The 24,610-nt window shown below is 37.0% G+C and overlaps 2 protein-coding genes across 2 annotated transcripts; one reads left to right on the top strand and one right to left on the bottom strand.

Moving 5' to 3' along the window:
- Window positions 1-3,032: 3,032 nt before the first annotated feature.
- LOC136226562 (uncharacterized) lies at window positions 3,033-8,870 on the bottom strand. The gene is made up of 4 exons (XM_066015125.1): window positions 8,300-8,870; window positions 6,976-7,461; window positions 5,279-5,788; window positions 3,033-3,621 (listed from the first exon to the last, which is right to left on the bottom strand). Exons 1-4 carry the CDS (start codon window positions 8,777-8,779, stop codon window positions 3,535-3,537), a joined length of 1,563 nt encoding a protein of 520 aa, XP_065871197.1. The 5' UTR covers window positions 8,780-8,870; the 3' UTR covers window positions 3,033-3,534.
- A 3,775-nt stretch (window positions 8,871-12,645) lies between these two features.
- Window positions 12,646-15,888, top strand: LOC136226819 (mitotic spindle checkpoint protein BUBR1). The gene is made up of 5 exons (XM_066015476.1): window positions 12,646-12,807; window positions 12,898-13,042; window positions 13,436-13,593; window positions 14,497-14,581; window positions 14,661-15,888. The coding sequence occupies exons 1-5, from the start codon at window positions 12,719-12,721 to the stop codon at window positions 15,678-15,680; spliced, it is 1,497 nt and encodes a 498-aa protein (XP_065871548.1). The 5' UTR covers window positions 12,646-12,718; the 3' UTR covers window positions 15,681-15,888.
- The last annotated feature ends 8,722 nt before the right edge of the window (window positions 15,889-24,610 follow it).

Consider the following 24,610-nt stretch of genomic DNA (forward strand, 5'->3'; position numbering starts at 1 on the left):
AGATTTGCGAGGACTCATTCCCTGACAAAGTTGTAAGAAACACTAGACACTAGTCGAACTAACAGGACCCTTGAGGATTAGTCAGAGATCAATCGGATTTGAATTTTTATAATTTTTATTTGTTAATCAACAAATTGTTATATAAATTCAATTAAAATATATCTTATAATATCAAAAAATAATAACATAAAATTATTTAACATAGAAAAACACATATTCGTAATATATCTCTTTAAAAATGTACAAACATATCATTGAAACAACTCAAAAGTGAATTATAATAAAACAAAAAATAAATTCACAATAAAAAGCCAAAAAGAATCCTGAGGCTCTTGATCTTTCATTGTTTGGTGCATTAAGCTCTCGATCTTTCATTTAGACACATTGAGCCCCTGATCTTTTATTGTTTGGTGCATTAAGTCATCGATCTTTCATTTAGACACATTGAGCCCCTAGTCATATATGGGTGTATTAGGCCCTTCAGTAAATCAATTCATATATAGGTGTATTAAGGACCTGTTTGGTTAGGTTTATATAACCGCAGCGTTTAGCATTTTCTCTAGACTCGGCATCATTTTGGAGCTTTTCACGAAAAGCTCTTTTTTAGAGCTTTCCATAAACATCTGTTTGTAGTTACTTGTTATTGACAAAATTATCATTCTTATTTCCACAAAATGTGTTTCCCTTTTAATATTATTTTTATTTTTAGAACATAATTATCGAAAAACAAGGTTTTATTGTGTTTAATATATTTTTTTTATTTAAATTATTTTTACTGATTTGTATAATACATTTTTCATTTTATAATTTATTTGTTGATTAATTTAAAACATGTCCATATTAGATACTAACAACAACATTTCAGTATAATTTTAAATACTAACAACAACATTTCAGTATAATTTTAGCAAACACTAATAATTAAACAGCTAATAACAAACATTCAACAACAACAACATATAGTTTACCACAGCCGCAAACAGCTAAAATCAACAGCAAAATCTATTAGCTAAATGTTGAATCAAACAGACCCTTAATACACTCATATATGGATTGATTTATGGAATGGGCTAGTACACCCATATATGAAAGATCAAGGGCTCAATGTATCTAAATGAAAAATCAAGGGCTTAATGCACCAAACAATGAAAGATCAGGGGCTCAGTGTGTCTAAATGAAAGATCGATGGCTTAATACACCAAACAATGAAAGATCAGAGGCCTCAAAATGCATTTTGCCTAAAAAAATGCTTTCATTCATCACTTAGACGGTATCAAGACGGCTTAGATGGAGCCCATGCAGCTAAAAATCGCCTATGACCAAAAAAAACGTATAGAGACACTAATCGGAGAAAATCGAGTCAGATTCTCAATTGTGAACGCCTAGATAGGACCTAAACAGTCTAAACGGCCTTGGCTTTGAACAGTGGCCTTGGTAACTTCATTCATCAATGAATGGGACTAGCTTTAAAAATCAACTTTTAATTTATGTTATGCCTAAAATTACATTCTTTGTTTTACAATGTGAAAAAATATTTTTTTTTCATTTTCGCTAACAGTATAAATATTTTTTTAACTGTTTGAAATTAACTTTCACTTGTAATTGACTTTAACATTCACAACCAATTACCCTAAGGGATCTCTATATGCAAATTATAATTAATTAATGTCTCAAATTCAAAGCTCAATTAAGATCATAGACCTCTCAACTCAAGATGTTTCAATTCCATTTATAAACACATCAGCAAGTCAATAAACATAATTCCCTAGTCCAATGCAATGTGGACCCATGTCTTTAAGAAGGCTTATATGTTTGGTTGGATCAACAACATGACTCATTTAAGGAAAATTACAAAATACTACATCTTTTTATAAATATTTGCAATAATAATAATAATAATAATAACCCTGCTCCGATATGGTATACCTGAATTTTCTATATAAATAAATAAAAGGATATGGTATACCCGACCAAAATACTATACCATAAATGGTGTACTTACTATTTTCCTAATATGCCAAAACACATTTTTTTTTTATTGTTATACCAGAATGTATATTTAGCTATTATTTCGAAGACCACATAACTTCTATCCATAGCACTATTTCTATGGACATTAAGGCTACCAAACCAACAATTCGGCCATGCTTGGATTATTATATTAGTATTGGCCCGTTTGTTTGCCGGAAAACATTATTTTTTGGATGGAAAATAAAATATTTTCTAATATTTGACTACAAACTGAAAAACGGTAAGAAGTGGATGATTACTGTTTTAAAAGGATAAAGAAGAAATATGGTAGGGTTCCAAAACGCTTAGCAAAACGTTTTGCTTAAAACATTTTTCTCACTTTCTTTATATATTTTCATGTTCACTAACCTAAAAAATTTCCCTTCACTTTTTTTCTTATACAAACAAACACCGGAAAATCAATGAAATATTTTCTTGCACAATATTTTCCGACAAACAAACAGCGTCTTACATTCTATTCTATCATCATCCTAAACTACATAACAAGAAATAATACTATGCTATGTTAGCTCGGATTAAAGAGCAAAAGCATGCATTTTTCAATACTATATCCAATTCTAAACAATATACCAAAATAATGTCCATTGGAGGTTTGCAATAGTCTGTCCAACCTTTTGCAATCATATAAACACGTCGGTGGAACCAACGCATTCAGTAGATGAGAGGTCTGGTGGTACATGCATACTAAAGGCATTGTACGCGTCTGCAAAGTAAAAGTCTTCTTCCGACTGATGCACATTATTTTGGTATATAGTTTTAAAAACGCTTTAGAATTGGATATAGTATTAGAAAACGCATTATTTCTCTTTAAACCTTCACAATTCCGGAATAGGTCGTTTTACCTAAGATCACCAAGCTTGACCTACTATCTCTCCATAATCTTGTATTCCCATGCCATCTACTTCACGCTAAATTACAGCATCAGACACTAGGAGATTAGATCAATAAAACCGCATATATTTGTATTATTTGAATGGTATATATAAAAGAAAGAAGAAAAATCCAAGAACTCAATGCTGCATAATCCAGAAAGGTCTTCTAAAAAAATAAAATGGTTCAAGCAAGCTCGCATCTACAGATGTTCATCGATGTGCATTGATAAAGGTTTAATCACAGAACATCATAAGATCACGTAATCTCGCAGTCCAAGTGACCAACTGAATCCTTGCTAAAAAAAATCAAATTATTTTGCTCAGAAATTGACAAAACAGGGTGAGGTTCTCTACAATCATGTTTGAGATTTTGTAGTAGTAGTGAGACCCTGAAAGATGGGGCCAAAATTGATGTTTGTTAAATCAATTTATTTCCCTTGATTTTCTGCCTCATAAGATTCAAAACTCGTGAGCTTCGACTCTAAATTCAACATTACAATTGACAGAAAAAATGAAGCCGGGGTTGAGTGTAACATACCCTCATCAGAAGCAAGGGAGCTAAGCTAAAGAAAGCCTCTTTGTGTAACTGAAGTTGACCAGCAATCATTACATAGTGAAAAAATTCCAGCTTCTACGGTGAAGGAGTGGAAAAGCTGACACGGAAACCTGACCTCTTACAGTCGTAATCAAACTCCTTCAATATGTAGCAGTAGTTTATCTGGGGGGAAAAAACAATCGCGTTAGAGAAGGATAATCGGATCCAATCATGTTGAATACAAAGTAAAATGGAAAAAAGGGACATAACATAGCTTATATGGCCCAAGAAAAACACATGCAAAATATAGTATATTTTTAGAAGGGGGAAACGAGGAAGGTAGTTTTGAAATGCCTTTTTAGCTATATGGCTCTCTCCAGATTATGAAATGAAGTCCGACAAGGATGAGAGAGGGAAACGAAGGAAAACGAGAGCATAACAGTCTGACAAGGATTAACAGAAAAATAAGTTCTATAAATGACATAAAAGGCTATAAATTTGGTATTATTGGACCCATAAAAATCATATGAGCAACTTATTCAAACGCCAAACTTAGCACTAAAAATCAACAAGTCGCATGTAGGAAGAGAGGGAAAAGAAATAAAAAGAGACCATGACAGTCCGGAAAGGATAATTTTTTAGCGGACTATAGTTTATACATACATCAGTAAATCCGTAGCATCTACTTTCAGCTCTAGAGATAGTCCCCAACAGAAGGATTGTGGGCTTAGAGCATCCTCAGTGCAAAGTTACAAACTTTGTTACTTTACCCCTCCACATCATCCAAAATAACACTCTAAAGTTACATACCATTAGAGCACATTGTTACTTCAAATTTTAGTAGGTCCCACTTATCATAAAACACTACATATTTACTCAATTAATATACAATTAATAAATTTTTTATCCAACAATATAATTAATTCAATACTAATTATTAATAAAAAAAATATTTATCCAATATAATAATTAATTTAATATACATTATTATTTAAATAAAATTAAATAAATGAATGCTTTTTAAAAAAAAGATAAATGAATGCTTTTAAACAATAAAATGAATGCAAAAAAATTAGAATACAAAAACAATAAAATGATAAAATGAATGTAAAACAATAAACAACATTTAAACAATAAAATGATAAAATAAAGAACCTAATATTGGTTGTTGGGCCCATAAAATATTAGATTTATCTTGCTTTTGGTGAGCTTTACACGTCTTCTTTGGAGAGTGGATCACACTTGCTAGATCAAAGGGTAAAAATTGGATGATTGGCTTACACTCTCTCCTCTATGTGTAATATGTGTATATGTTGGGTAATGGTTTTGGTTGTAACCAGCAGAAGTTACAAACCTATTTAAGTTGCAACCTTTCTAATGGTTGGTTACAACCAACCAATTTTTTTTATTTGCAAGTAAGTCCCTCTCCCATACCACTAGAGATGCTCTTAGTATCAGAGAAAATAATCTCGCAATTACCCCGGACAAAAAGATTAATTGTCCAATTTAGCTATAGATATACTATACTCAAGATTGCCATATTAACTGAAACTTAACCGTTTCAAGTCATAAATTCCACGAGCAATTTTCATTTCTCTCCACGAATTAGATAACTATAGAGCTTAGTAGAGGAACATTCTTTCACAATCCAAAATCCAAAATTGTCAGTATATCTTGTGACAATTGGCATGGTACTACTTTAAGATGAAAAAAGGATTATTTTCAGGGTAAAGTACCAGGATACTCATCACATGATTTACCTCCCACTATCATACAGTGCCCAACTATATTGTTTTTTCCAATTTAGTTTCAGCAGAGAACAAGAAAACATATAACTAACCTCCATGCGGAACATAGGTGTAGGGAGAACGATCCCAGCACCCACAGTGCTTCGAAAAGTTTCTGCAAATTTTCGCAAAGAGAAACTTCGGTATGCATTTTCAGTTAGTTTGCCAACATTTCCAGAAGAAGCAAACATGTGTCCATGGATTCCCTTTGCTTGGCACCACTTGGATGGAAAATCAAAAGAAAGATCTGCAAAAGCAGTAACAGCAACATCTCCTCCAAGATAATCCCTCCCTGAATCAGCACTGTCATCTTTTGGATTCCCTTGCAATTCCCTCCGAGACTCAGTAGGGCCCAGTCCCCTGGTCCGAAATCCATATAATGCTTGTGGACCTCCCAAGGTGCCTATTGGAGATAAATTGCCACCCAAGAAAAATCTCTCTGGAAGGGGTGAAGGCATGTTGGTGAATCCAGTTCCCCATGGAAAAATAACTCCACCAGAGACCCCAAGATTGAGTACAGTACGCAAAAACCCAAGAGGGATCGCATATCGGAAATCAAGCTCCTGTTTAGTATTTCACAAGAAACAAGAATCCATTAAAAGATGCAAATGCATTAGGAATTAACCATCTAAGAAATCAATAAATTAGAGATAAATTACATAGGAAATAACACAAAACAGACCAGTAAAACTTAAGAGTTTTAACCTCATCTCAAACAATGCAGAAATTATAGGGGAAAAAGAATTTCATCAGTTAGCAAAGAACTCAAGTAACAGGTTTGGAGACAACAATATTACCAAATAATACAGTCACAAAACCAAGCAGAGCACAAAGTCTTATTCTATGTAATCTGTTATGCAAGAGTTCTGCACTAACCAAGTACAGCCTCAGCCTATGAAAGGTATTGGACCGGTGTTATTTCCCTTGGTATTTAAGCAAAATTTAGTATATCAACTTCCATAATAAATAAGGAATTCTCAAAATATAGGGACAAAAATCCTTCATCACCCTTCCCATTTCCTCATCTTTATCATACAAAAGGCATAGGGATATGACTAAAAGTTTTAAAAAAATCCAGAAAGTACAATGTGATGAATAGTTTTATCAAAAACAACAGAGAACTGCATACATTAATAAACATGGTCAAAGTACAATCCAAGCATATGATTCAGGAACTCAGACTATGTTATGGTAATTAAAACTACAGTGAAAAGTAATACTCCCTCCGTCCCAGATTAATAGACAATTTTGCTATTTTGGTCTCTCCCAAATTATAGAGAAATTTCCTTTTATAAAATTTAGTTGATTTTAATCTTCCTAACATAGCCCTTATTTATTATGCATAGTTCTTAAGTATATCAAATTAACTTGAAACTATAAATGTTTTATCTTTTCAATACGAATGTCATTGAAAATTGTAATAATTTAATACTCACTTAAATCATTATTCATTAGTAAGTTAAATAATGGTAAAATAGAAAAAAGTGTGTATAAAAAAGTGTCCTTCAACCATCTAAACTATATTCTTTTAAACCATGTAAGGGCTGAATATGGTTTATCAATCTAGGAAGGAGGGTGTATATGATCATGAAGCACTGAAATTAATGTATGCTATAGTAACAACAAAATTATGCAGATATAGTTTAAATTACATGAAATAGGAATTTGAGAGACACAGAATATTTCTAAGGGAACCACAGATAAATTATTATCAGTAATAACATAAGATTGAGGATCGGGAGAGTATTACCTGGCGCAGAAACCGCAAGCTCCGACTATCAGGTGCAAGACCACCAACTTGCGTAGTAGATACAAAAGCATATCCACTCATTGGCCTCATTGGTGAATTTCTCCTGTCTATCTTAAATGTGTATTTTAAAGATGAAAGTAAAGCATGGCCAAGCTGCCTCCTCACTGTGCTGGATGCCATTTGTGATGGATCTGTCAAGGTGCGCCATGAAAGATTGTACGCCAAGTCATGGTTTCTATTTGATAATAAGCCAAGAGAGAGGCCCAAAGATCGCTCTTTGAATGAGGAAAACTTTAGCCAGTCTTGAGAAAGAAGAAACACTCGTGCTGTTGCAGGAGTTTTAAAGCCTTTAAATCTTGGTAAGAACAAACCAGCACTTGCCTCAGCCATGTGGTCACCACCATATGCCAGAGAGGCATCCCAAAGATCCCCGAAACCAAATATATTTTTGTACTTGAGGGATCCTTCAACTGTTGAAAATCTAGCCTACAAAAACATTCTGCACATCAGACCATATAATTACAAATGAATCTGGTATGTATATTTAATGCTTTCTAAATGCAAAGTTTGTGCCAAATCCAAATCTCAAAATAGATTCCAATTTATATGCCATCAGACCACATGAACCACTTAAGACAAGACTTTCAACATTCGGAGTTGCATCACTCTCTCGACTTATGCTCACTGGAAACACCAATAAGTATTGAAGCCCCTAATATGACATTAACACACAAATTTCCCATTTCCCATTTCCCCAACTATGTCTATCATAGAACCAGGATTACAAAGATATATTCAAAAGAAACACAAACAGCATATCAAGAACCAAACCCCACTTCATGATAAAGCACAACAAACTTATGTAATTTAACTTAGAAGCACATAGAGGCACCAGGTGCATTGTGCTAATCATAGAAACATTGACAAACTAAGCACGCAAATTCTACATTCAATTCTCAATCCTTATACCTATGTAGTCATTTGACATGAACCAAACGCCATTGTTCATTATCCTAACATTAGATGATCACCCAAATTCCAAAAGAGTGACCATTTCTAAGCAACTCCACCAGTTGTGTAAATTCATTAGAACAAAAGTGAGCAAAGTACAGATAGAACATCTTAAACCCCCAATCTCCCTTGAGTAAAGGGTATAAGCACGACATTTTCCATTTTCTTCAACATTCTCACAACTAAGCACTTCATTTCTCATCAGATTACCATAATACCATCAGTTCCGTAGGAAAACCCCTTATCAAGCACAATGACACCAATATACACAACACTAAAAATAAATACAAATATGAAGCAAAATAGAGCATACCTCGCCTTTCGTATAAACACCGACTTCACCAGTTAGTGGTCGCTTGGTCTCAACAACCTCAATAACCACATTAGCAGTCCCAGGAAGTTCAGGCGGGCCCGAATCCAGCGTAATCTTAACGGCATCAAAGATATCAAGCGCCTGCAACCTGAAATTAATCAATTGCGATGCTTCCATCAACTCTTGCATCGACGAGACTTCTTTAAGCCGCGCAATTTCGGCTTCGATTACGGAGTCCTTCGTCTTTTCGTTTCCTTTGATAATCACATCGTGAACGCGAATTGGAACCTTTTCAGTCTGTAATCGTCGGAAGACGGTTTCCAGCTTCGCTTTTTCTAATCGCAGTTGTGATTCTCGAGTTCGTGGGTTTGGTGGTCGGAGTAGGGGGTCTTCTTCGTCTTCGTTTTCTTCTTCGTCATCGTCGTCTTCTTCGTAAATTTCTTCTTCCTCGTTTTGATGAATAGGGTCAGATTTCGCCATTGAAATTGAAAGGAACGAGGAAGGAGGATTCAGTGATTAGGGAGTGAAGGTTTTGCTTGCTGGAAATGGCAAGTCGGCTCGCTCTAGTCATTCTCTGCTCCAAACGCACAGTAGTGCAGTTGTTTCATCTGAAATTGTAATGGGCCAAATGGGCCCTTTCAAAGTAATGCCTGGACCCAAACCCAAGCCCACAAGCCAAGTTCATGAAAATGGATATGACAATAATAGTATCCACAAAATTCATCCAATTTAAATTAACACTTTTCACAAAGACAAATTTGAAGAATTAACAAAAAAAAAAAAAAAAAAAAAAAAAAATTAGAGGAGAAAGTTAATAAAATCGTAATTTACATACATATAGGGTTAGGTTATACTTACTTTGTTTTTGACAAAGTAAACTTTATTTTATCCACCATTGGATGGTTATGAATTTTGACAAAGTAAGCTCATCGTATCAGTTGGACAAATTGAGACATATTATCATATCAGAAATTATCACTCTTTCAAAAAAAAAAAAAAAAAAACATCAAAACCGAAATTATCATTCTTTCAAAACATATTTTTATTGTTAGTTTTTCAATTAGGTTCTATGTTTTGTGTTTTATATTTAGGTAAAAGTATAAAATTAAACCTTGTGGTTTGACCGATTTGCAAAGACAATCTACGTGATTTAAAAGTTTGCAAACATATGTCTGTGTCTTTTGCAGTTTACAAATTCATTCATTCCTTCAAAAATTATTGTTACGACTATTTACACTAAAAGGGAGCGCTTTGAAGCAATTAAAAAGACTGACTTTGCAAATTATCCAAAATTTAAGGTCTAACTTTGCAAATTAACTAAACCACAAGAATTGTTTGGCTGAAAAATTGACGCACATATTCCTTAACTCTAAAATTCATAAAGTACAAACCCCTATTTATAAATTTTTAAGCCACGAGGACTGTTTTTGCAAATCGATCAAACCACATGTTTTATTTTGTAGTTTTTTTCTATATTTTATTATTGTTTTTTTTCTATTATCTTATTATTAAGATTTTTTTAACTAAAGTTTAGAAGATTTGTTATGTATGATAATAGTAAGAAATTTGACATCAACCAAATAATTTATCTATAATGAATGTGCCTTCTATGCTTACTTTGTTTTTGACAAAGTAAGTTTTACTTTGTTTTGTCTACCTTGGATGAGCTTACTTTGTCAAAGTTCATCACCATCCAATGGTGGAAAAAACAAAGTAATGCTTACTTTGTCAAAAACAAAGTAAACATAGCCTAATCCCTATGATGAATGCATAACGAGTTAAAAATGGGTTAGAATTAACTTCAAGTATATAAGTATACTTAAACCTTAACCCTAGATATAATCTCATAACACAAAAGAGAATTGAGTCTCTCCCTTTCTCCAACCTGAGAATCATCACCTCCCTTTATCCTCTATTTGTCTCATTTGTTTGTTTTTAGTCTATGGATCTTCGTGTTTGTTCTCATATGCATTTCAACGTAGTTTATACGTGATTGTTAAGTTTATTGTTCTACCGCGACCAATAAGAATAGGTCTGTAACTTGTGATCTCATTCTTATATTCAAATTATATATGTAATAATCTATCTATTGGTATCAGAGCCAATAGTTATGTATTCTATCATTTTTTTATCCATTTCGTTAACTAAAAAGAATTTGTGGATGCATGAAATTTATTAGAATTCATCAAAATAATTTGTTGGACTGTTTCAGTGTAAACAACATTTCAATTGTGAAAAAACACTCGGTTTTACAAAATCATTATTTCTAGATGCATACCACTCCCACCAAAGGGTTTGTGATGCACAAATTCTAGTTTCGAGTTATCATATGGACAAATGGATTTCGTTAATGTGACGAAGCTAAAAAAAACCTAGACTAAAAAACGTTTCAGAGGCAGTTTTAGTGACGTCATACGCCACCTACGAGGACGATACGCATTTGAAGTGTCAAGTCATGTGTCAGGTAGCAGTTCATGGCTTGTGAAATGCGGCCTCTAGTGGCCCAATATTGTATTGCCACTTGTCGCAGATGCAACACATGCACCTATCGAGTCATGACACATGGCAGTTGACTCCCAATCCACTGATGCCATGTGGGTTGCATGTGCCTAGCGTGTGGGGGCACGTGTAGTGCCCTCCGGGCAGCCCACAACTGTCATTTTTGTTCAGACCACTTTTTGCAGCCTTTTTAATTTTTTTGTGTATTTAATTTAATTTTTTGGAAGAACATAATATTTACTTTTAGTTTTTGAATATTCTAAAATATATTTTAAAATTATATAAACTATTTTAAAAATACCGTGAAATTATAAAAAAAAATCTTTAAATTTCAAAAAATCAGAAATTATTTTTGGATTGTTTATAAATGAGGAAAAGGCTGATGGAAGTGTCGAACTCGAAAGATACAAAACTTGTCTGTCGTTGAGAGTTGCAGACAATAGGAAGTGATAGATTTTGAGAAAACTTTTTCACCCGTTGTGAGGTTTATGTCAATTAGATTGATTCTAGCCACTATGACAAGTTTGATTTGAAGCTACATCAGATAGATGCAAAGAATGTTTTTCTCAAAGGATAAGTAGACGAAGAAATCTACATGAAACAACTTGTAGGTTTCATCGAACAAGGTTACGAACAAAAGGTTTACAGATTGAATAAGTCAATTTATGGCGTCAAACAGTCCTCTAGACAACGCTTATTCGATTTTCACAATGAGATGATAACGAATGTCTTCAAGTTCATTGAAGAAGACCATTGCGTCTACACGAAACACTTTGGAAGAAAAAAAATTCATCGTTTCATTATATGTTAATGACATTTTGATAGATAGAAATGACATTGAATATACATGAACCAAATCAAAGCTTAGGTTTGCTCAAGTTCTGAAATGAAAGATATGGGAGAAGCGACATATATTTTCGGAGTTAAGATTTCGAGAAATCGTTCAAAGAAAATTTTGGTATTGTCTTAATATGCATACGTCAACAAAGTTCTTGGTGGACTTAATATGCAAAATTGCAAACCCATTAAAAATCCATTGTCAAAAGGACATGATCCTTAGGAGTGATAGACACGTGTCCTAAAACGCATCAAGAAATTGATCAAATGAGTAATGTTCCCTATGATAGTTGTATGGTTTGTTGTGTAATAAACCTGATATTTGTCATACCAATGAGATGGTGAGTAGATGTCAATCAAATCCCCGAGAAGCACATTGGGCTAAGGGTGGTGACCTGAGCTCCTGAAACGACTTTCCCAAACGCACTTTACTGTCTCACGCTTTCTCAATGTACTCTAAATACTCTCGCATCCTCTTATATGTCCTAAACACTCAGATTTTGTTTTTCCACGTGCTTAATGCCCCTAAAAAAAATAAAAAAATAAAAAATAAAAAAACTCTTTCCAAAATACACCAAATAATTTTTATGAGTAAATTTTTGTTATCATCCTTTGCTTTCCTTAAACCAGTCTCTCATTCGTTTGGGATAAGGAGTAGAAATAAACTAATACATTTTATTATATTAGCTCTTATTAAGTTACATTATATTGTATCTTTTTTTACATAGTGGAGAATCAAACCTCAAACCTACAAATAGAGATTCAACTATTTACCACTCGGAACAACCCTCGTTAAATTACATAATTGATTTGATCATATTAAAATACAAGTAGCAATTTATTCCACATGAGTAAATTAGTGTGTTATCACTTTTATGGGTAAATTAGTATTTAATCCCTAAAATGAATAATTACCTGGAAAGTTATTTTGGACTAAATGTTTATTAGCTATAAGTTTGAGGATCAAATTGCAGTTACCCGCATGGTATCAATCTCAGCGCCTATGCCAACCAAATTCAAACTTTCTTCCTCTTCTTCCCTGTACTTCAACTTGAACAGAGAAATCAGAAAATTACCGTTATAATGGCGACGGCCACTAACGATCTCTTCGCCTCTTTAGTCTCAGATATCAAATCCTACACCGGAAAGGATCCGATTCTCCCCTGGCTCCGGTACTTCCCTATGTATATGCCACTGTGTATTCACTTTATCTTTATCTCCTTTCGCTTAAACAAATTCAATCGTTTTTTTTTTTTTTGCAGTGGGATTAAGAAGATGAAGGAGAGCTTGCCGTCAAATGTATTGAAGGAAAAGCTGCCTCGGTTTCTGCAGAAATGTGCAGAGACATTTGAGTCAGATCGTCGTTATAGAAACGATTTGCGGTATCTTCGTGTTTGGTTACAGCTGGTAAATCGTAAATCGACTCATACATTTCGTTTTTGGGATTATGCACTGGATTCGCTTGATTTATTTGATATTTTTTTTATATGATTTTGAAGTTGGGTTTTCAGTTTTTGTTTTTCGGCTCAATTTCATAGATTTTGTTTGATTGCCTAGTGATTGAGCAAATAGAAAAGAAAGTATTATTGAGAAAACATGTGAAATGTAGTTTATACATTCTTTTATCAAAAAAAAAAAAAAGTTTATACATTCTGAGTTTTCTCAGCAACCAAACATAGTTTCATGAACTACTTGTCTATTACTTTAATTAAACATTGCTAGATTTCCTTGCCAATTAAACATGGCAATGTTTGAGTATTTCTTCTACTTGATGATCAATTCAATTGGAAATCTTATTAGATGGATTATGTGGATGAACCAAGAGCACTATTAAGAACAATGGAAATGAATTCAATTGGGAAAAAACGATCATTGTTCTACCAGGCATATGCTCTTTACTATGAGAAGCTGAAGAAGTTTGAGGAGGCTGAGAAGATGTATCACTTGGGTGTGCAGAAGTAAGTTTCTATTTTCAAGAAGGATTCCATGAATTTATTGCTGCATTTTTGTGCTGGTAATCTGATAAAATATGTCTAGAATCTCATTTAATTTTTTTTTTTTATAATTAGAATAGGAATTGAAACTTTTCTCCTTAAGTTCGGTTTTTCTAATTAGAATAGGAATTGAAACTTTTCTCCTTAAGAAGATCATACTAAGAAAAGATTATGCTTTTAGGCATAAGGCCTATATAAGCAAGAGTTGTTTGCTTATTTATTTGTGTTGAGAGAGTTTTAGAACTTATGGTCTTGGAATATGCATATATATGAGTTTTTTTTTTTTTTGGTACTATTGTGCTTACTTGTTGATTACTGATGAATTGTTATGTGCTCCTCATTGTCCATGGATGTAGCTAAAAATAGCCGAACCACATAAATGATAACTGTCTTGTTCTTGTGATTGCATTTCTAATTTCGTGTTCCCCATATAAATCTCACTATTATAATCAATAACCGATCCAATTCCTCGCAGAAGGAAGCTTCACTTGCTTCATTGGATCACTTACCTCGTAGCCACTAAATCAAGATATTAACATAGTTTTTGTGAGTAGATCCAATCCAATCACCCTTCTGATTTTATGTTACTTCATCTGCTGACAATAGAAAATTGTGTGGTTTCCTTGTCAATAAAAGCTAAGAAACATTATGTTGGGACTTTTAGATTACCAAAACAACCTTAGGATGAAATAGCTGTCTATTGATTCTGTGCATCATGTGATGTGGAGAAGTGTTGAGTGGTGAAAAATGCTGTGAATCTTGTGATTTGGATGTTTAATAGCTACTTATTCTCATTTTCTTGTATGTTTTTGCTTTCCAGAAAAAGTAAGCCTAACCTATGTTTATCATTGAACAACTTTTGATTAGCCTTGCAGAGCCTGTTGATGAATTACATAAATCATATGACCAATTTCTACACCGCATGGAAAAACACAACACTAAGAAAAACCAGGTAGTGCTTTTGTTCATTTCCAGCATAGAATTTTCATCGAATTTATAGTTTAGTCTGAGGTTGGAAAGTTCTTCTGCAGCATCAAGGACGTAGGGCTGGCCGAATACCTCTGGCGGCTAGAAAAGATGAAGAGAGTAAAGATAATGCATCAGCAAATCCAGCCATTGATAGAATTAGTGGCGGAACATCAACGAAAACGAACCATGTCCAGAAGAATAGAGCTAAAGATATGAGCATTCAGCAAGAGGTACCACGAAAAGAATCCGAAAAGTCCAGGATGTTTCATGGTGAGGATACAGTTGTGGTGAAGAAGTTTGTAGATAGAGCCATAGTTGGAAAATCTGAAGCAGAAGATGCTTGTCATCATGGCCTCGTAGAACCAACAATAAACATGAAGGAAGCTATGAATGCTATCAACAGCATGTTTAGAGAACCTATAGAGACTGCTCCAACTAGAAGATCAAAAACAAGTCAATCAAAAGAACAAAATCCAAACAACAACGGATTCAATGTCTTCATCGACGAAGACTCTGCTAACGAAACTAAACCATCACATAAAAAAGAAGAGAACAACACTTCACTGCAAATATTTGTGGATGATGATGAAAATGAAGACATAATAACAGATGAAAATGGCTACTTTCCGGAGGCTCAAAACATGGCAGAAGGGTTTGTATTCCTGCGTCCGAAGGACATACCATCCGAAAAGCTTGGAGAGGACACAGTTGTTCGTAGGTTTGTTGGGTCTGCAATCTGGGAAGAACCAGCAGCAGTTGAAAATGTGTGTCACCATGGCTTAGTAGACCCAACAATTAACTTGAAAGAGGCTATGGATGATATCAATAACATGTTTGGGAAGCCAATGGAGTTTGTGAGGAGCAAGAGAGCAAAAAAGCATGAAAAAGCAGCAGTTATGGAGGAAGATTTCGGGGGGTTTTCGATACTTCCTGATGATGAATTTGAAGATCAGAAAGTTGAGCCACAGCCAGCAACAAGATCATCCAGCAGAGGTGATAATGAGTTGTTTGAGCCAACTGTGTTTACTAAAGAAGCAATGGATGATATTAATAAGTTGTTTGGAATGCCCTTGGACTTTTAGGAACTAAAGTAGGGGTGGTAATTCGGGTCATGTTATGTATTTTATATACGATTATATGATGATAATCGTGTCAGTCGAGTTATTGTGTCGGAAATTGCGGCTCCTAAGTGAAAGTGCATTAGCATTAACTACAAGTGGTTGCTTTCTATGTAGTTGTGTGAAATGTGTAACCTGAATTAACAATGTTGATTCCACAAATTCAAAGTTTCAAAAGACTATTTTTTAAGAGTTACTTTGTGTATCCATATCTACTTTATGTTTTCCAGTATTGCTTAAAAAGCTGATATAAGTAAAAAATTGGAATGAATTAAGTTAGAATTAACTTTAATTGTGAAATAAACTTTCCAGTTTTTGACCAAATTAAAAGAATTAGTAAGTTGACTCACCTGACTTAACTATCAATTTGATTAAATTGGATAGGTGGAAGGAAATTAAGCAAAAAAAAAAAAAAAATGTTAATTTACACTTATTTATTCAAACAAACTGTCAAATTAAGGGCTTATAACACTTGTAAACCCACTAGATGTTGTATCTTTGGTGTTACAATTTAAGGGAAAAACCAAAATTTTGGATTGAAAGTGTAATAAAACATGTAAGGAAAGGTGACCAACATGTACGGCTCCAAATGGAGGGTCGCAACTAATTATTTATCTATTTAATATTTTTTTAAATGTGGTGGAACATGTTGTCTGTTTTCTTTGTATACAACAAATTCTATTGAGAAATAGGGGTTATTGAATGTCATTCAATAAAAATAGTAGGTTTTTTAGAACTTTTGAATATTCATGGAGTCAGTAGAAGTCTGAAGCCTCATGCATTCTAAATAACTTTAAGGCTCTGTTTTGTGGGAAAATATTGTATTTTAGAAAGGATAAATAATTTATTATTCTCTATCTTTTTATGTAATACACTGTTTAGTCTCATATTTTGAAAAACACATTATAAGTTTCATATCTTTTTTTTTTTTTGGTAGAAACAGGAAAGAAAAAAAACCAACACCGAGACAAAAGCTAACCTGGGATCAGCCTAGGAAAGCTAACCCCAACTCTGTCCTCTAAAAGGAGAGAAGAAAGATAGATAGGAGGATCAGAAATGGTGGAAACACCTAACATCCCCTCGTGCCCAGCCGCCGCCAAGCGATCCGCAATTCGATTTTGTTCTCTGTAGATGTGGCTGAACTCTAAAGACTCAAAGGAGGAGCCAAGACTTCTTATTGCTTTGATAAGGTTCTGGCTACTAAGACAAAAAGCATGATTATTAGAGATCATACTAATAGCCTCCATATTATCAGACTCCACAGCAAGCCTTTTAATACCCAGATTTCTGGCAAGCTTGACTCCAGAAAGAATACCCCAAAGTTCCGCTGAAAAGGATGAGCCCAAACCCAGGTTATGGGTGAATCCAGACAACCAGGCACCTCCCGCGTCCCTGAGCACGCCTCCAGACGCGATCTTTCCATTGTTGAGACAGGAGCCATCCGTGTTCAACTTAACCACCCCATCCTTCGGCCTACACCACCCAACGAGTTGAACCTCTTTATTCTGGGTAGAATTGGCAAGGGGGTCCCCTTTGAAGCTCCTCGTAATGGTAAGGAGCTTTTTAGAGAAGAACTCGGGTAAGTTCTGAATAAAAACAATCTTCTCACCAAAGATCTCCTCGTTTCTCCACTTCCAAAGGTGGTGGCAGATAATAGCAAATAAAATATCTCCCTGCTCCATGCTAGCCATTAACCTACCTTTAACCCCATTGGAGAACCAGTCATTCTCAGGGTAGGCAAAGAAGGAGGGGAGAATGTGGTGCGGAAGAACTTTCTGCCAAACCTCCTTACTCTTAGGGCAGTCCCTAAGGGCATGGCACAAACATTCAACTTGGCCTCTGCATCTACTGCAAGCACCTGAATCCGCCAAGTGACGTTTATGTCTATCTGAATTAGTCAGCAACCTGTCCTTGACTCCAAGCCACAGGAAGCTCCTCATTCGGTAAGGGATTTTCAGAGCCCAAATGGATTTCCAAATGTCCGAAAGAGGGTCGGATCTGTCAAGAGTAAAAGCTTCAAAGGCAGACTTGCAAGAGTAAGCTCCATTTTTTGTCAGGGCCCAGCAATGCCTATCCTTGTCCTCCTCAAGGTTACTAATCTTCACTCCCCTGATTCTGAGGAGAGAATCAAGGCTCAAGAAGGAATCAAACATAGACCAATTCCAATCCCCATCAGAGTCCACCACATCGGCAATCCTCCAGTTGCAGAAATTGCTAGGTGGGGGAGATCAGCAAACCTCTATAAGAGGTTTATCTCCGATCCAGGTGTCATACCAGAAGCTTATGGACTTACCATTACCCACCTCCAGGCCAACCCCCGTGCAGAACTCAGCAAACACAGCATTGAGCCCTTTCCAAAGGAAAGAACAATTGCCAATCCTCTCTTTAGGGCCCCCAAAGATTTTGTCCTTTCGATACTTGCCACAAAGCAATCGAACCCAAAGAGAAGAAGGGTTCTGCCACATTCTCCAGACGAGCTTCATCAACAAGACCTTATTGTTATCTTTAGCTTGTCTGATGCCAAGACCCCCCTGCTTTTAGGCTGGCAGACCTCCTTCCAAGGGACTAGGTGAATCTTCCTACCCTCTCCAGACTCACCCCATAGAAAATGCCGGTTGATTTTATCAAGCTCATTGAGAACCGGCTCAGGCAACTTACATGCTTGCATGATATGATTGGGAGCTGCGCAGTTGACAGACTGAATTAAGGTTAGACGGCCACCCAAGGAAAGAGAATTGGCCTTCCAACTAGCACACAACCCATTAGTTTTGTCCAGAGTCTCCTTAAAGGAGGCTTTGGAAACTCTGTCACTATGAAGGGGGATCCCAAGATACTTTCCCAAGGATTGGGTAAGAGGGATACCCGAAAGATCGCTAAGCTTATTACAGAGGCTTCTATCCATGTTCTTAGAGCAAAGCACCCGGGACGTGTGGACATTGATCTTCTGGCTAGAAGCAACGCAAAAGCACTCCAGGATATTCATGACCACACCAATTTGCTCCTCATTCCCTTCCACAAAGATCATCACATCGTCAGCGAAGAACAAGTGGGAAATAGGAGGGCAAAATCTGTTAATGGACACAGGATGGAGACTCCCCTTATTCACAGCTTCTTGAATTAGGTGAGCCAGCCTTTCCATTGCTATCACAAAAAGGAAAGGGCTCATAGGATCTCCTTGACAGATACCCCTAGAAGGAGAAAACTCATCAGACATATCTCCATTGATCAGAACCTGGAAAACAGGAGAAGACACGCAACCTTCAATCAAACTCCTCCAGTTCTCAGGAACACCAGCTTTACTTAAGCTATCCAAAAGAAAGCTCTAGTTTAAACGATCATAAGCTTTCTCCAGATCAAGGTTGAGAGCCACGATCCCTTTCTTACCCTTCCTCATTTTCATGGAATGGACCATCTCCTAGGAAATTACCACATTGTCCATCATTTGCCTACCAGGAACAAAGCTACCTTGATTTTGGCTAATAATCTCAGGAAGGATCCGCCGGATCCTATTCGCCACAATCTTAGTGATAGCTTTGTATAAAACATTACATAGGCTGATCGGCCTCATTTGTAAAAAGGAGGAGGGCTTTTCAACCTGAGGGATCAGAACCAGGAGGGTTTTATTCACCAGGCTAATCTCGTTGGAACCGCGGAAGATTCCAAAGATAAAATTATAGACACCTTCCTTCACCGAGTCCCAGTGTTTATGGTAGAAACTAGCAGGGATACCATCGATCCCTGGAGCTTTAGTAGCTCCAATACTGGTGAAGGCAAGATCAATTTCTTTCCGGTCGATAGGATGAAAGGCATCAACAATTACCTCCTCCTCCAGCCTAGGAAAGGTGACCCCGGAGTGGGCTTTGTCCAAATCCACAACTTCCTCTTTAAAGAGGTTTTTATAGAACTCAAGAGCAAGGCGACGAATATCTTCTTCCTCATAAATCCAGTCACCATTAGAATCTTTAATAGCATCGATCTGGTTCCTTTGCCTTCTAATAATAGTAGAAAGGTGGAAGAATCTGGTGTTCCGGTCACCATCCTTAATCCAAGCCTTCCTAGATTTCTGGAACCAAAGGAGCTCTTCCTGTCTAAGGACCGCTTCCAGCTCGTTCTGAAGAGATCTAAGATGACAATTCATACTGTGGTCAAAACGGATCTCGAAACAGCATTGAATGCCTTCCATCCTCCTTAAGAGTTTATTTTTCCTTCGGATAATATGGCCAAAGATGTTTTTATTCCATCCCACCACATTTCTTCTAAACTCCTCAGCAGCAAGGAGAACATTAGAATGGGGTTGCCAATTATCCTTAACAAAGTTCCTGAACTCAGGATGGGTGTCCCAAGCAACAAGGTACTTAAACGGTCTATTCTCTTTGGGCCGATGACCTTTAACCAGCTTAACGAGGATAGGACTATGGTCCGAGTGGTGAAAAGGGAGGTTCAACATGTTTACCTCAGGAAATCGATAGATCGCCGCTACATTCGCATACACTTTATCCAACCGAACAAACACGTTGTTCCTTTTCTAGGTGAACTTGTGGCCAGCCGCACCAAGGTCCGATAGCCCGCAAAGATCCATATTCTGCTTATGGTTAAGGCACCGGTTGATATAATGATTGCCCCCCCCCCTTTCTGATCACTCATCCAGACAATATCATTAAAGTCACCAGCGACCAACCAAGGATCCATCATATTCGTACTAATAGAAAACAGGATCTCCCAAAGCCTCTTCCGGTTAGTCAGGATCGGATCGGCATAGACAAAGGACACAAAGAAAGGTTTGTTGCCAGGATAACACACCTTGCTATGAATGAATTGGTTATCAATAGTAATAATATCAGTACTTACACGACCTAGCTTCCAAAAAAGCCAGATCCCCCCTGCTCGACCAGTCGCCTCCGACCTGACACACTTCCAATTTTTAAACTTTTTAACCACCTTATCTGCTTTAGAACCACTAACCTTGGTTTCAAGAAGAGCAAAACAAGAAGGGTTAAATTGCTTAATAAGATCATTAACATGGATGCGGGTTGCCTTGCTAGCCGCACCTCTAACATTCCAAACAAAGAAGTCCATCAGAAGGAAGACAACTGATCACAGGCACACACCCTAGAGCATGTATTTATTCGGGGCTCCTCAGAGCCTAGAAGAGGTGCCAGGCGGCCCTCTTTTATCCCAAGAATCCAAAGAACCAAGGTTCTTTTTAAGGTTAGCCTTAGGTTTCTTCAAAAGAGACTTACTAACTCCTATAGACTTCCCAATTAGGGGGTCTACAAGGGGATTCAGGACACTAACCTCATTAAGCTTTGCTTTCCCTGTCGAGCCAGTGATCTGGGATTTCCCCTTGGCATAAGCTTTGGGATCGAAGAGAGGATTAATAGAGTCACCAAGGATGGTAGCTGGCTCAGCAGATTCCAGGCTTGGCATACTTAACTCCATGTGTTCAGCTGGTAACTCCGAATCCTGACCATCCATAATAGACAGGGCTCCGAATCTAGATCCTGAACCGGAAGCTGAGTCCCTACCAACACCACTCTTAGTATCAGGAGGCCTAGCCTTGATCTCAGGAGCAATTTGGAGAGAGGTCATCTCCTTGCTGATGTTTGGAACTTGATTCCGAGAAGCATAAGCAGGTGGCTTCCTTCGGGCTGACCTTTTGGCCAACATCCATGGCCCAAAATTCTTCTCCTCACCTTTGCTACCTTCATCTCTGCCTATGATAGGCACCACCACCTCCTCGGCCACTTTCCTTCTTCTGGGGCAGCCATCATAGGTATGGCCAAACATACCGCATTCATAGCAGATATTGTGAATACCTTCGTATTCAATATAAAAGACCTTATTCTGAACGGAGAATTTAGACAGAATAGGCTTACCAAGATCAATGTCAATACAAACCCTGGCAAACTTGCCTCTTTCTGCCCCCACGGTAGTCTTGTCAACGTGGTGAACTTTCCCAACCAGGCCACCAATCTTATTCAGAAATCTTTCATTATAGTATTCAATGGGTAGACTTGGGAATCTAACCCAAGTAAGGATCCTATTAACAGAGCAATCATGCGGATTAAAATTTGGTACCCAAGGCCTCAGCGCTAAAACATGATTGGATATGATATAAGTGTTGAAACACCTTTCCACATAAATTTTGATTTGACAAAATTGTTTAAGTATAATTAAAATACATATTCTAAACACACTAAGTTTAAATGCTTTGATTTATTCTACTAATGTGTTTGTTCAATGTTGAGTTAAATTGTTTATAAGACACAAGAATTAGAAGGCCCAAAGCCCAATACGGAAGTCAAGGCCCAAGTCAAACAACTCAGTACAACTCGGCCCGTGTTTGTCAAGACGTTGCCGTTTTGAACAAAACGCAACTCAGCAAAAGAAGGATCTAGAAGACCTTCGGGAACAACTTCAAGATGAAGCTGCTGAGTAGTCTCGACAAAGCATACAAGACAGCAGCTGGCAAATGAAAACTTCCAGACAAAGTATTTCTACTTTGGGTAAAGTTCAGATGACACAGTATGCTGTCCAGTTGACTTTACCATAAAAGGAGAGACAGTCTGCTGAGCTGACCGAGGACAGAAGATACACAATTCTGATTGGCCGAGAGCTCTGAGCAAGTCAGGATGACAACGACAGGTAGTTGTTTCCCTCCAACGGTTATTTCGAAATTTGAAATGACCGATGCCCAGACATCTCTATAAATAGTGCCATCAGAAGCTTCACTCAACACAGAACTTGATCAAGCCATTACGCTGACCAAATTTCTACACAAGTTCTGCAAGCAAAGAAGCAAAGCAAAATCTTACACTACAATTCTCATATCTGTGTAAAAGTCTAGAGTGATTGTTTCAATCGTCTAAAGTGTCTTAGCAAATCTTTGTATAGGAAAAAACACTTATCATTTCTAGAGATAGAAAGGAGAGGCTGAGTACTCGGTTTTAGTACTCAGCGAGAGATTAGGATTGAGTAGAGGTATAGAGGAAGGTACTCTTGTCATACTCAGTTGCTAAGATTGTAAAAGGTTTGAGGCTCTACCTTTAAAGAGCTCAGTAGAGGATTCGAAATCTCGGAACGTGTTCCCGGGACAGGACGTAGGCTTAGAAGAAGCCGAACCTGGATAAATCTGCTGAGTGAAGTATTTCTTACCTTTAACTCCTTATATATATTGCTTGCTTAAAATAACCAAAAACTGACCAAGTAAAGAGGTCAAGTTGAGTTGTGCGCGTTGAACGTCTGAGCTCAGGAATAGACTCTAAGTGCTATCTCCTGACTCAAGCTAAGAAACTGACCTAGTCACCAGTTGACTAAGACAGTATCTTACTGTTTACTCAGCGCCGCTGTTAAAACCTTTTTCCTTAGAAAAAGAAGTCTGCCCTAATTGCAAAAAAGTTTAAATAGTTCCTAACCCCCCCTTGGAACTATACTTGCAACCTTTCAAGGGACCAACAAGTGGTATCAGAGCTTAAAAACTCACTGTAAAAGGTCTAACAACCTTGAGCTGATCCCTACCATGGGCGAAAACAACACTCGGTTTCTCCCTGGAAACCAAACAACTCAAATACTGCCTGAGGGGTTGTCCATTACTAGGCCTCCCCTATTCTTCGGGTCAAACTATACCTTCTGGAAGAATAGGATGAAAAACTTCATTCAGGCTACAAACATGAGTGCCTGTCTATCTATAGTCCAAGGCCCATTTATACCTGTCGAGGTTGTGACTGGCCAAACAGTTGTAAAATCTGAGGCCAAATGGACAGAGGATGATCTTAAGAAGCTTCAAAATCACGCTTCGGCTATCAATATGCTTCACTGTGCGCTCGATGCTGCAGAATATAATAAAATCTCAGGTTGTGAGTCGGCACAAGAGATCTGGAGAAAGCTGGAAGTCACCTACGAGGGAACAAATAAAGTAAAGGAGTCCAAGGTGAATCAGCAGATGAGACTGTACGAGCTGTTCGAGATGAACAATGATGAGGGCATTTCAGACATGAATGCAAGGTTCACCAACATCATTAATGAGCTCAAGAGACTTGGAAAAATCTTCACTGAGGAAGAACAAGTCAAAAAGATACTCAGGAGTCTTCCTAAAGATTGGCAAGCAAAGAAGACAGCAGTTGAGGAAGCTCAGGATTTAACCACCTACAAATATGACGAACTCATCGGTTCATTGCTGACCCATGAGATATCTATGAAGAACTTCGAGGTGAAGGAAAAATCTAAAGACAAGAAGCAAAAATCCCTTGTCATGAAAGCTGACTCCACTGACGGGAGCTCAACTGATGATGAGGAGATGACTATGTTCACAAGGAAGATGAAAAGGCTATTCAGGAAAAATGACAAATACTCTAAGAAGCCTTACAGAAAGTTTGATAAGTATAAAGCTAACTCAAGCGACAGCAAATACAAAAAGGACAGCTCAAAGCCCATTACATGCTTTGAGTGCCATCAAACTGGCCATATTAAGTCAAACTGCCCCACACTGAGGAAAGACAAGAAGAGTGGGAAGAAGGCAATGGTGGCTACTTGGAGCGACAATGATGAGTCTTCATCTACAGAAACTGAGGCCACCGAGTCAGCGAAGATATGCTTCATGGCTGACGAACTTACTGAGCCATGCGTCTCTGAGCATGCTGACCTATCAGATGACGAAGAGCAATCAAATGAGGTAAGCCTGAGATGTGCCGAGAAGTCAAAGATGTGGTATATTGACAGCGCATGCTCAAGGCATATGACGGGTGATGAAACTCAGTTCATCACGTTTGAGCATAAAGGATGAGGAAGTGTAAGTTTTGGAGACAACAAGAAGGGTAAGATAGTAGGGTCAGGAACCATCGGAGGTAATCCTACTATTGAATCTGTCTCCCTAGTCAGCGGACTCAAATATAACT

The sequence above is a fragment of the Euphorbia lathyris genome, chromosome 4 (genome assembly GCF_963576675.1).
Source record: "Euphorbia lathyris chromosome 4, ddEupLath1.1, whole genome shotgun sequence".
NCBI lineage: Eukaryota > Viridiplantae > Streptophyta > Magnoliopsida > Malpighiales > Euphorbiaceae > Euphorbia > Euphorbia lathyris.